Source organism: Ursus americanus, chromosome 17, assembly GCF_024610735.1.
Source record: "Ursus americanus isolate L20-20 chromosome 17, mUrsAme1.1.p, whole genome shotgun sequence".
Lineage (NCBI taxonomy): Eukaryota > Metazoa > Chordata > Mammalia > Carnivora > Ursidae > Ursus > Ursus americanus.
The window spans coordinates 55,242,420-55,254,941 of NC_142143.1; the positions used below are offsets into that span (position 1 = coordinate 55,242,420).

The 12,522-nt window shown below is 56.8% G+C and overlaps 2 protein-coding genes across 4 annotated transcripts; one reads left to right on the top strand and one right to left on the bottom strand.

The window, feature by feature from the left end:
* Positions 1-92: 92 nt before the first annotated feature.
* MBD6 (methyl-CpG binding domain protein 6) lies at positions 93-9,366 on the bottom strand. 3 transcript variants are annotated; one of them, XM_045789752.2, is made up of 13 exons: positions 9,234-9,366; positions 6,118-6,181; positions 5,804-5,940; positions 5,413-5,515; positions 5,122-5,284; positions 3,837-4,886; positions 2,988-3,649; positions 2,558-2,711; positions 2,209-2,378; positions 1,662-2,075; positions 1,504-1,571; positions 1,220-1,283; positions 93-1,061 (listed from the first exon to the last, which is right to left on the bottom strand). In XM_045789752.2, exons 3-13 carry the CDS (start codon positions 5,914-5,916, stop codon positions 987-989), a joined length of 3,036 nt encoding a protein of 1,011 aa, XP_045645708.1. In that variant the 5' UTR covers positions 5,917-5,940; positions 6,118-6,181; positions 9,234-9,366; the 3' UTR covers positions 93-986. The 3 variants fall into 3 exon arrangements, with proteins under 3 accessions (XP_045645708.1, XP_045645709.1, XP_045645706.1); XM_045789753.2 differs by lacking the exon at positions 9,234-9,366 and adding an exon at positions 7,217-7,581 and having other exon boundaries at positions 1,504-1,556; XM_045789750.2 differs by lacking the exon at positions 9,234-9,366 and adding an exon at positions 7,217-7,580.
* A 91-nt stretch (positions 9,367-9,457) lies between these two features.
* On the top strand, positions 9,458-12,094 carry LOC123787214 (DDIT3 upstream open reading frame protein). The gene is made up of 2 exons (XM_045789757.2): positions 9,458-9,559; positions 12,053-12,094. The coding sequence occupies exons 1-2, from the start codon at positions 9,497-9,499 to the stop codon at positions 12,092-12,094; spliced, it is 105 nt and encodes a 34-aa protein (XP_045645713.2). The 5' UTR covers positions 9,458-9,496.
* Positions 12,095-12,522: the final 428 nt, after the last annotated feature.

Below are 12,522 nucleotides of genomic sequence, written 5' to 3' on the forward strand. Positions count from 1 at the left end.
GGCAGCCTCAGCCCCTCTGTGCTACAAGAGGATTTAAACTGTCATCTACTCTTACCAAAGAATTAAGGAAAAAATGAGTACAGAGTCAGAGCCAGAGTTTCAAAATATTCTCATCTGTTAAATTAAGAGTGTCTCCCATAGAAAAGCAGTGGAGGCCCCACAGGGCAAGTACAAAACAGAATTAAAACTCCCAAGGGTCTTGTCTTTACAAAAGAAAAGGCAGGAGGCAGCCCCTGGACAGCGGGTCGTGCTGGCCGCTCCGGTTGGACCACGTTGCATAATCCTCAGTCGCATCATCACAACGTCTCTGAGCGTTTCGATGGGGGAGAAGGGGCAGTGTAGTGTGTGTGGGAGGAGAGGCCCAGCGGGCTCTCTGTGCCCCCTTACCCCCTTTTAGATCCCAGAGGAAAGTAGAGGGAAGCTGGCTACACCTTGAAATGAGGCTATGTGTTTCAAACCTGGGGACAGGGGTAAGAGGGGATCTGTGCTTTGAGCAACCTGAGCCAGAGGCAGAGGGGTGTTGGAGGGGTCAGGGGGGAATGCATGATGCTTATTGCTTTGTACCTTTCACTGGGAAGGAGGGCAGCAGCCAACAGTAGCTCACAGGTTTGTAAACTGAGCCTGCTGGCTTCAAGAAGGGAGGCAATGAAGTCGAATTAAATATAAAAGAGTCATTTGTGCAAAAATAACTTAAACAAATAAAAGACCTGGGGAAGGGGGTGTTCCCCTTAGCCTGGTGGGGAGAGGGCCATATACCACCCCCCCAGGCCTTTTCAGTGACATGGCTTTGGGGGGGAGGGGGTGAGCTTCCCTACCCCCTGCAATGGCTCAGGATGGGATTGTAGGGGAAGGGCTTGCATTTGTGCTCTGAGTGGGGAGTAGTGCCCCCACCCACTGTCCACAGGTGCAGGTGGCTGGCAGGGGCTCCCAAGGCTCAGCACTCAGCTCTCCCCGATCAGGGTCAGATCCAGCTCCAGGTATGGCTGCTAAGGGGCCAGTTTCCTCCTCTTGTTTTTGGCAGGACGGCCAGGGCGGGCCCGGGGAGGCAGAGGGACAGCCGCCTATACAAGAGGGGAAGTTGAAAGAAGTGATCAAACAGCTAGGTATCGGGAAGTCTTTTATTTTCTCCCCACTCGCTCTAATCCTCTTCTCCTCCTGCCCCATCCCTTACAACAACCCACCCCCACCCCCACCCCCCGCCGCCCTGACACACACTTACGCGGGTTGTAGGGCTGGGGTCCAAGGTAACGTCCTGGCGGGAGCTATTGCTGTTCCGGGTAGGGCTGCAATAAGGGCACGAATGATCAGGGATGCTTCCCCAAGCACCAGGTGAAGTTCAGAATTTGGGTGGGAAACTTTCTACTTTTGGATAATAAAGGCAAAATATCCTTATCCATATTTAAGTAAGTTTGTGCCTTTTTGAAAAGTCAAGCTACTGTAAACATTTTGATCAACCATCAAGAAGTGGGGAAAGGCCAGGACTGTGGTAGGCCCAACACTCACTTGTATTTTCTCCTCCGGCCACGACGAGACTTTCTGACTACCCCTGGGGGCACCTGGGAAAACACGGACTGTATGTGTAGGAAAAATTAGGAAAAGGAACCGTGTTCCCAGCCTTTCCTCAGAGCCCTTCACCCAAACCTCCATCACCCTGCACTCACCTTAAGGTCCTCAGAATGGGGTCCAGGAGGGGATGGATCCTTGGGCTCAACACCCCCTTCAGCCAGCTCCCCATTATGCTGCCAGTGGTGGGTCCTTCTTGGGGACCGTTCCATTTGTCCATTGAAGCCACCACGTGCCCCCCACTTGAGGGCCAGTCGGCCAGGCTCCCGCCGGCTGCCAGGCTTTCGGCCCCGGCCTGGCCTGGCCTCACCATTAATGCCCCTAAGTCCCCCTCCTCCCCTCCGGCCCCGTTTCCCTGACCCCCTCCCAGTGAGCAGCTCAGGGACTGGGGGGTCGGGAGAACCGTGGGGTGGGGCTAAGGCACTGAGGGGAGGCCGGGCAGGCTCCGGTTCCAGGGCTGAGGTGGGGCTCTGAGGGGGCAGACAAGGGGCTTCTGGCTGCTCTGGAGGAATCTGCAGGCAAAAAGTAAAATCGTAGTCCCAAATATGGTTCCTCTGCTACTGTAACTCAAAAAATCTACTTCCAGTTTGGGAAAAAATTCTGTCCCTGACACCCGCCCACCCCCCCCCCAACACAGACCCTCACCTGGAGACTCTGTAGCAGGCAGGCTAGGGGACTAGAGGCCTCTGAGAGGGATGGAGGAGCTCCCCCCCCAGGGAGGAGCTGCAGCCCCAACTGGCCAGAGAGAAGAGGGCCAGGAGGCTGCAACAGGCTGGGGAGGGTTCCAGGGCTGCTGGTCAGCGAAGACAGATCACCTGTGGAGGAGTTTGGTCAGAAGTCTCCCTCCGCAAACCGGTTAGGCTGAGCAGACCCTATTTCTCTCTTAGGCTTAACCCCAGAGTCAAAGACTCTTCCCCAAGTCATCTAGCCTCTGCTCCCAAGTTTTACTGCTTCCTTTTTTTTCTCTTTCACACCAGTATTCCCTCAGACTCACCCAGCAGGCTGGCACTCAGCAGAGGGCTAAGGAGTTGGGGGGGTCTCCCTGAGTTGGAGGGGGCCTTGCCCAGAGAGGAGGCCCCCGGGTCAGTAGTTGCCGTGGTGACACTGGAGGTAGGTGGTCCAGGTTGGGGGGCACTCAGGACACAGGGCTAAAAGAGAAAGAATGGTTAGGCCACTATGTGCGTGAAGTGTTTCATAAACGTACAGGACTGCACGTACACAGTCTCACTGAGGCCCCACGTGAAGTGGGCCACGCTATTAAATACAGACCCAGTTCTCGCAGCCACCCTACCCCCGGCCAAGGACTAAGCCCTCCCTAAAGGCCCTGAGGAAGAGCTCAGGCATGAACTGAAAGCTTTGATTCCCAGCTCTCATCCCTGATTCTACCTCTTGTTCTGTCCCACCCACTCACCCCCTATTCTCACCTGGGGGGGTGTCCCCGAGGGGGGATCCAGGCTGGCAGCCAGCAGCGCAGAATTTAAAGCTATGAGGGTGGGGGGGGCTGAAAGTGGGGGGAACAGTAGGGGGGGCAGGTCTCCCAAACCTGAAAATGTCTCCCCACTTGGACCCCCAGCTCCCTCTGCAGATCCCTCCCCATCCCCAGCAGTGGGGCCCAGGGCCAACAGGGGCAGGAAAGAGGCAAGGAGGTTGCTAGGAGGTGCAGAAGGGGGTGGAAGAAGGTCTGAGGGGGGTGGTGGAAGCAGGGAAGCCACCAAAAGCGAAGGCCCTTCAGGCTCGCCTGGGGCCAGGGGAGGGCCAGGTCCCCCCGGTGGGGGCAGCAGGGGCTCAGGGGGAGGTTGTCCCCCTCCCCCAGCCAGCACGCCAAATAAACTGTGGCTGAGCAATGGAGAAGGTGGAGGCTGCCCCAGACTCAGAGGGAGAGGCAAGGCCCCTAGCATCCCCGGGAAGCCGGCTCCACTCAGCGCCAGGCCCTGCTCAGGACTAGGGAAAGGGAAAGCCTCCCCACCAGCCAGGGGAGGCAGAGGGCAGGCTGGGCCCGCCCCCATCCCGAGCCCTTCAGATGGGCTTTGAAGCACAGGGCTGGGGACCAGGGGGGCTTTGGAGGCAGCTGGTGGGGCAGGGGCACCTGCAAAGGAAAAGAGAAATTCAGCTCAAGGGAGGACCTTTCTCCCAGCATCCAAAGAACCCGACCTTCATGCCTCCAACCCAGAAAACCACCGAAGAACCCTCTAAACTCCCCTAAGTGCCTTGGCTGCCTTTTTCCACCTGCGAGGAGGAAGAGCGCTACCACACTCACACTCACACTCACGTACCTGGCACACTGCTGAGGCTGCCACTGGCGGTCCCAGGCAGGGAGGGCGGGACAGGGTGCCTGGGCTGGGGAGGGCTCCCTGAGGAGAGGGTTGGGGGAGGAGGAAGGTGTGCATCTGACCCCAAAAGGTTAAAGCTTCCATCAGAGTGGGAAGGGCCAGGGGTGGGGAGTCCCAGCAGGGACAGTACGGAAGGGAGAATTGGTTGGGATGGCTCAGGGAGAGGAAACGGTTGGGGGACGGGAGCAGGGGCCCGAGGACGGCTCCGTCTAGGGGCTTGAGGGCCTCCCCCTTCTAGCAATCGCAGTACAGTTGGGGGTCTGCGCGGACGACGCTGAGAGGGACGGGGTGATGAGTGGGAAGCTGAGGGTGTCTGGGCACGGGGCCTTCGGCCCTGTAAAGTGCTGGGAGGGGGGAGCGGGGGATGCTGTGCCTTGGCCGCTGCAGAGAGTAGGCTGCTAGCAAGGAAGGGGGGTGCCCCGGGCCCCTCCACCGTGGGGGCCCCTCCTAGGGGTCCCAAGACCAGGGGCAGGTGCATAGTGGCTGAAGACACTGGTGGCTGAGTGGCAGGACCAGGGGGGCCAGGGGGACCAGGGAGATTATTGCTTGGGGGCAGAGGAGGGGGAGTTAAGGCATCACTACAGTGGAAGAGAGAAGGGTCTGAAGGTGGTGAGGAGGAGGCATGGGGGGCTGGAGAAGAGCCCAGGTCAGGGGGCACCAGGCTGGAGCGGAGGGCGGCTCCCCAGTTGTAGGAGGGAGCATTGAGGCTGATAGCTGGTGGAGGAGGTGGGGCTGGAGAGGGGGCATTGCCCCTTGGGAGGAAGCAGGGACTGCTGCTGCCTCCAGAGGGGACTGGGTCAGGAAGCCTTGGTGGTGGGAAGAGCCCCCCAGGGCCTGCTAGAGTGGGGAAGGCCTGTGGAACTGAGGGTGGTTCTGGAGGAAGGGAGCCAGGACCCCCATTCAGTGGAGTTGTAGGAGGGACTCGACAGGGAGGGCGGGCAGAGGGGGGCCCTGGGGACACAGTGTGGAACATTTGGGGGCTCGCTCCCTCTCCTGCAATAAATGAGAAATGAAGGGTCAGCCTGTGGCTCCCCTTCCAACAACTTTTTTTGTCTTCTCCACCCCATCTCCCATAAACTCCCAACCCCCCCCCACCCCGTGCCTTCCTCTCATCAAGCTGCTCCCCACTCCACCCTTCTCCTTGCTCCCTCTCATAGAGCTCCTCCCACCATCCCTCTTCCAGGCCCTTAAGTTTTCCTCAGTTGTCAGTACAGTGCAGAAGACTCACCAGGAGAAGAGTGTGAGCAGGTGGTCTCCATGCTGCGGTACAGAGTTGCCATGGCAACGGCTTTCCGCCGGTGGTTGCACAGCTTGGTCATGTCCTCCTCTGATGCGGGCCCCACCCCAGCCCCACCCGGGGTCACCGGGGCCAAAGGGTCAAAGTTGAAAACCTGTAAGGCGGGAGTCACGGACAGGGACCCTGAGAGAGTGGAATCTGAGAAGAGCTACCACGGTCAGTGACTTGTATTAGGTCTCTTGGCTTGTCCCTGTATTCTCTGGCACCCCTCACCACTCTGACCTTGGGGACATTGAGTGGACACTCCAGACCGCACTTGCAGGTCCCATCGCTGAGGAGGTAGCTCCGGGTTTGCTCCAAGGAAGACAGCTCTGTGCCACTTGGGCTGGGAGAGCACAGGGTCAGAGAGTACAGAGTTAGTTGACACTGAATCAGGAGACCGTGCCTACAGGACAGCTCCTTAGTCAAAGACCTTCTTAGGAAGGACAGAGGATAAAGGATGTGGAAAGAGACAGAGGGAAAACAGATTTAAAGGGCCAGAGATACAGCGAGCAAAAAGGTGGAGGAAGGAGGAACAGAGGAGAGCAATAGGGTATCGGAGATCTGGACACCGAGAGGAGAGGTGGGAGAGAAAACTCAGGCACCGATCTCTGGGAACTCTGAGGATCCATACCTGATATAGAGCACAGCACCCTCTCGAACACAGCGCTGCCAGCCGATGGGGACAGATGTGGCCACAGGGCCCCCAGCTCTGTCTGCTCCACTGCTCTCATTGCCCCCATTCATTGTGTGTAATCAGCTCCCACGTGCCTGATAACACAGACATCCATGTGGGCATTAGGAGGGTTAAACTGCACTGGGTACCTGAGGGACTACTCCAGGAAGGCAAAGATTGTGGGGAGACCCAAAAGAACTCAGGGGCATAGAGAAACCCTCAGAGGGCTGGGAGAGAAAATGAAGAACTCGCTGCCATCCCGCCGTGGCTACCTGAACATCTCTGCAAACATTGTGGGGTCCAGTCTAAAGCCGGGGCCTCCGGCTTAGCCCACACCTGCAACACAGGAGAGAGAAAAGACTGTCGGAAATCTGCCCAACTCAGAAGAGCACCAAAGCCCAGGTCACTCTCAAGGGAAAGATCCTTAATCCTATGAGGTAAGTGCCCACACAGATCTCAGGGATCTGCTGGCTGAGTCCACAACCATCCTTTCCATGTATAGGCCCTAGGAACCAGAGGATCAAAGCCTCGACTCCCAGGGAGCAAGCTATCAGAGCCCAATCCCTAGACAGAAAGGGCAAGGCCCCTTTGTCCCACCAGAGACATTAGACTTCATCCTGGAGTATGGGCAAATTCCCATAATGCCAGGCCACTAGGAAGTTTCCCAGAGAGTCTGGCCCCCTGCTGTTCCCCACCCCCCAGGAAGATCATATAAAAGGTACAGATTGCCCCACAGGTCACCAGGCAATTGCCCAACTGCCCTCTGGGGTGGTACCAACAGAACCCCCCATGCCTGCTCCATTAGACAATCAATGATCTAGTTCACTTGGACCTTCTTAGGAAAGGTTGGAATCAGAGCTCTGTCTTCTCCCACAATCCTGAGAAGCTCCTGATTTTCCCCCAAGCCTCAGGCAAGGGGATTCAGCACCTCCTACCCCACTGGCTTCAAACTGGCTCCAAGAAGGACTCTCCTCTGATATGTGGGGACGCCCCCCCAAACCTGCAAGTAACCTCTCCAACCTCACCATTGCTCCCACCCCACACTGGCGGCTTCTAAACTTTCCCTCTCATAACAAGGCGCCCTGTCACCCAGCCTGCTTCCCTCAGCTTGGGGAGGAGGGGAAGGCGCACGAAGTAGGAAGGAACTTGGGGAGAGGGCGGGCGGAGGGTGGGCGAAGCACTGAGGGGAGGGAGGTGAAGAAGGCAAAAGTCAAGCAGTGAGAGGGAGAAACGGTGGGGGCAGGTGAGGGCGGGGGAGTGGGGATGGGGCCAGGGAAAGGGGCCGAGAGGACGCGGAGGGGGCAGAGGGTAGGGACTGGAGGGGAGGGGAGGGGGAGGGGCGGGGTGGGGGGGGCCGGGCCCTGCACTCACCGCGGCCCATGGTTCGGCCGGCCCCGCCCTGCGCAGTCGCGGCCCAGAGGGTGAGTGGGAGGGAGTGGGAGGAGGGTCGGTGGAGCCCGAGCCTCCGGTACGGCCCCGGCCGGTCCTAGCAGGAAGCGCCGCCGCCGCCGCCGCGGATCACCGAGCGGCCTCCCGCGCATGCGCCATGGGGGCCAGGGGCAGCCCTGGGGATTCCGTTCCCAGAAGGCACCGCGCAGGCTGCTGCCGCCGCCGCCGTCGCTGCCGCCGCCACCGCCGCAGCCGCCGCCGCCGCCGCCGCTGCCCGGACGGGAGAGGGGCGGGGCCGGGCCCCCGCCCAGCGGACAACGACGAGCCAACAGGAGGGGCCGCAGTGCGCATGCGGGAGCGCGCCTACCCCTCCCCCACAACCCCCCATTAATCCCCAAGAGAACAAACACCCCACGCGGCCCCCCCGCCCTCCGCGGAAGGATCTGAGCCTCTTCCCAGGCCACTGGTGGCCAATCCCAGCCCTCCCCGGGGAGGGGCCCCTTCCAAAGCCACAATCTGTTGGGGGAGCCAGGAATGCCAGGTCCGGGAGGGGCCGGCCCCAAAAGATGAAAGTCGCGACTTGCCCTGCCCCGCCCCAAAGGCTTCCCGGGTAGTGTGCTGGGACTTGACCCGCCTCCCCAGGTCAACATGTCACAACACGACCTCAGCCTGTCAAGTCACATGACCTTTGCCTGTCACTGACAACCTGGTCATGTCTTTGGGCCAGGAGAGACCATCTGGTCCAACCCACCCCCACCCCTATTTACAGAAGGGGAAATGGAGGTCTGGAGCAACAGAGCAGGCCTGGCCAAGGACCTGTCACTGTCACACCACCACTTAAACCTGCCTTCCAGCCACAACCGACCTTGTGACAGATTCTACTTAATTCTGGCTGCCCCCATGACGGTATGACAGTACATGTAACCGGCCGCCACATGGCATCTTTTTCCTACCTAATAGCACAAGAAAAATACTTTGCATTTTGAGTGGTGCTTTTCACTTTTGTTTAAGCTGCCTCCCAAGTTCATAGTTCTCTCATTTTACCTTCACAACTCATTACCTTTTATTTACAAACAAGAACGGTTGAGGAACAGAAACATTAGGTGGCTGGCCTAGGATCCCTGGGCAAGTGAGGGGCAGGTAAGGCTAGAATCTGGGCTTCTGACAGCCCAGTCCAAGGCAGGCATGCGCTCAAGTGCACCCAAAGTCCCAGGCAACGAGGCTCTAACGTAGCCCAAGCACCTAGGAGGCAGGAGGCTTGTGCACGGCTCCTTACAGCAGGGAGTCACAGGACTTGCGCGTCTGGTACAGTGAAAAGGGCGGGTCTTGCTCTTCCGATGAAGAGCACCAGAGCACCGTGCGGGGGGAATGATGAGGGGGCAAACAGTGCGAATCGCTTCCACTAGGGAAAGGACATGAATTCTGCCATGCTGAGGGCTCATCAGAAACTTCACAAAAATAAAGTTAAGGGTGCTTTTCTGCGAGGAGCTGAAAATGACCATCAAAAGTATTCAAGTTCCTCGGCCCCTTCTGGGGGAATTAGGAGGCTAAAACAGATCTTTTTAAGAATATTCTACGTTAGGCAGTCCTGTGGCTGGATGCAAACTTTCCCAAAAGAGGTTGGCTTAAAAGACCTTGTGCCCATTAATTGGGAGGGAACCAAGCAAAATGGGAGTCCCTTATGGAGAAGGTGCAACGGGGGCTAATGCCAGGTGGGCGAAATAAGAGCTCCTGAGGAAGAGAAGCTGCACTGAGGCTTCGCAGGCAGCCTAGGGGCAGCCACGGTCGATAGCCGTTGGGGCCGTTGGGAGCCGGGAGCTGGCGCCCCGCCCTCTCCGCTCCCCTACAACACCACCACCCCCCGCACCTCCCACCACCCTTGTAGTCCCTTGCGCGTGCGCGCGGAGACACCGGTTGCCAAACATTGCATCATCCCCGCCCCCCTTTCCTCCCCTCCCCCTCCAGCTCTCCCCTCCGCGCGCGCGCATGACTCACTCACCTCCTCCGCGAAGCCTCGTGACCCAAAGCCACTTCCGGGTCCGACACAACGTCTACCTCCAAGCGGGAGGGAGCGATGGGGGCGGTGCCGCGGGGGCTTCTGAGTGGCGGATGTAAGGGATGAGGCGGGGCCAGCGCAGGCGTACGGCGTTCTGATTGGTAAGCTTCCGGACCCGCCCCTGAGAGGAGGGCAAGGCCTTATTAAAAGATCAGTGCTCGGAGCTACCAGGGTCAGAGCCTTGAGTCTAAGACACAGAGCATATCATGTTGAAGATGAGCGGGTGGCAGCCACAGAGCCAAAATCAGAGCCGGAACCTGAGGAGAGAGGCGAGTACTGATCCCCCATCTACTTTTTACCCTCCTATCCTCGGGAACACTAGTTGTCCCCTCAAAGTTGGGGCATCTGCTTTTTAGGATGTGGCCCCACCCCTCCCCCCGATGAAGTCAGTGACAGTCCGAGGTAGGGATGGGGAGCCTCCTTTATTCAGGAGTGGTGCTCACAGACCTCTCTCCCTTCGGACGATAGCGTCACCCAACCCCTGCGCGGAGCATCGGGCTTGCTCTGTGCCGTTGGGCCAAGGGGTCCGGATGCCCTCAGGAGATTGATTCTCTTCCGTTGCTGACCCCAGGCCTCCTCGTTGGGCCTGTCCGGTGGGAGGCGGGGCAGCAGGACACTCCCCCACGCCGAGACGCCTGGGTGACCATGGCTCACGCGGCTGCCGCCGCTTTACCACCAGCGAACGGCACCCCACCCCCAATCCTGTCTCAGCCCCAGCGTCTCGGGGCCAGAGTGGCCACGTCGGTAGCTGGGGCTCCTGGATCCTCCACAGGACAGCCATTCCACACCCTAACCGAGAAGAGAACCTTAAGGAGATTGACTCAAGACTTTGGGAGGAGGGGTGCCGATGGATAGGGAGCAGAGAAGGGTTTTCCCATTCCCCCAGAGGTCCCTGGGCCTCCTGCACGAGAGCATCCTGGATCTCTTAAGTGTGGGAAGCCATTTGGGGTCTCCCCGGTGTATAGTCCTTCCCCTGAGATAGGTCCCTGCTGCCCTGTCCTGTCTAATAATCATCTCTGTGTAACCGTTGCATCAGGCCAGCCCCCTGTTTGGCCCTGCAGCCCTCTGGCCTCCGGCTCCACTGCTGATGAAAGCAGCATCCCATACACTGGAAGGCAAAGAGGGCTCCCCAGGGAGGACAGCCCTGAAGAGAAACATTCTGGGCGATATTGCATCTCCAGTCCCCAGGGATAGGCAGCTGCTGCTCTGCCTCTGGGCTACCTCCTCCCTTCCCTATAAGAGACTGAGGAGAATTTACCCATTCATTCCTAACAAATTACTTATCAGGCACCTACTACGTGCCACTGCATTTTTAGGCCCAGGATACATCCATGAACAAGAAAATCTCTGCTCTCACAGAGCTTACATTTCAGTGGGAAAGGTGCACAGTGAACAAATACATAAATGCCATGGAGAAAACCAAAGCATGGAAGGGTAGCGAATGCTCAGGGTGGGGGTTATAGTTTTACCTTGGGTGGCTAGGGATGCTTTCACTGAGGTGACATTTAAACGAAAAATCTAAAAAGAGGCAAGGGAGTAAGCTGTACAGATAATGTGGAATGAAGAGCTTTCCAGAAGGAACAGCAAGAACAGCGGTCCTAAGGTGGGAGTATGGCAACAGGCAGCCAGCTGGCTGGACTAGAGTAAGAGTGGTCAATGAAAAATCCAGAGCAGGAAAGTAGATCGTGTGACGCCTGCTAAGCCACTTTAAGGACCTTAGCCTTTAATATTTGTGAAATTAGAAGTCACTGAAGGGTTTTGAACAGAATGACAGGACCTGACTTAAGTTTTTAAAGGCTCACTCTGGCTCTTTGTGGTGAACACACCTGGGGAGGGGTGGCAAGAGCAGAAACTGGGAGATCTGCAGTAATCCAACAGAGGATAGTAACTTGATCTAGACTGAGAACAATGCAAACTGGGTTCTGGGTTTTTTTTTTGTTGTTTGTTTTTTGTTTTGTAAAGATTTTATTTATTTGACAGAGAGCGAGCCAGCAAGAGAGGGAACACAAGCAGGGGGAGTGGGAGAGGAAGAAGCAGGCTCCCAGCAGAGCAGGGAACCCGATGCAGGGATCGATCCCAGGACCTTAGGATCACGCCCCGAGCCGAAGGCAGACAATAATGACTGAGCCACCCAGGTGCCCCTGGGTTCTGGGTTTTTGAAGAATGAGTTTAAAAATTTAGCTGGTGGTTTGAATTGCGGGGTGTGAGAGAAGAATCAAGGACAATACTAAGGCTTTTGGCTTAAGCAAGTAGAGTTGCCATTTACTGAGATGGAAAGACCATGGAAGGGGAAGATGAGCAGGATTTGTCTTTGGACCTACGAAATCTGAGATGCTTTGTAGACATCCAAAAGGAGATTCAAGTAAGCAATTAGGTAACATAGTTGGAGGTCCCAGGAGAGAAGAGACTGGAAATGTGCATTTAGAGGATGTCAGTGTGTGCGAATGGAATTAGGAAAATACCACTTGATTTGTTCCCTTGCCTGTAGTCCAGTCCTTACCCTGGCAGGTTTGAGGCCTACCTTGAATTTAGAGGAAGTGGAATTGGCCATGACTTTTCTATTATGTAATTGGGACTATCAATGTCAGCAACTGAAAGTAAAGGTCAGGCTCTCCTCTGTCCTTGGAAATGGCTGCAGGGACCACTGACTGTCCACACCCTATAAGACAGGAAGTGAGGAAAGACCAATAGGAGGCTGGAGATAAAAGGAGCTGCCTCTCTCCCTTCCAAAAATGGCTGACATCTATCTTTGATCCCCACAGTGTTCCAGAAGGAAGTGTATCTTCATACATCACCACACCTGAGAGCAGGTAAACTTCACCATCCTTTTCCCAAAACCAGTTCCTAAGAGATGCTGCTTAGGGTCCCTGTACTGGGGCCCTAATAAGTTAGGAAAACACCTAGAGAAGATAGGAGGGTTTGAATCTAAGCAGACTTTGCTGACGGGCCACATCCATCTTCCTGGCCTGCCCCTAACTAGGTGACCAAATCACTATTCTTAGAGCATGTCCTAATTGAAAGCTGGCTGAGTGAGCAGTCAGCCCCAACAGAGATAATTGGTCTTACCAGACATCAGTCCCCATCAAGGTTAGACTCACAAAGGACTCCCCACATGGGAGGAGAAAGGAACACAAGATGGTCTGATAATTGCCCCCTGGAAACTACCAACAGAGTTCCCCAAGAGAGGCTGAGAACTTTTACCAGGATCCCATAAGAATGTATATTCTAGACC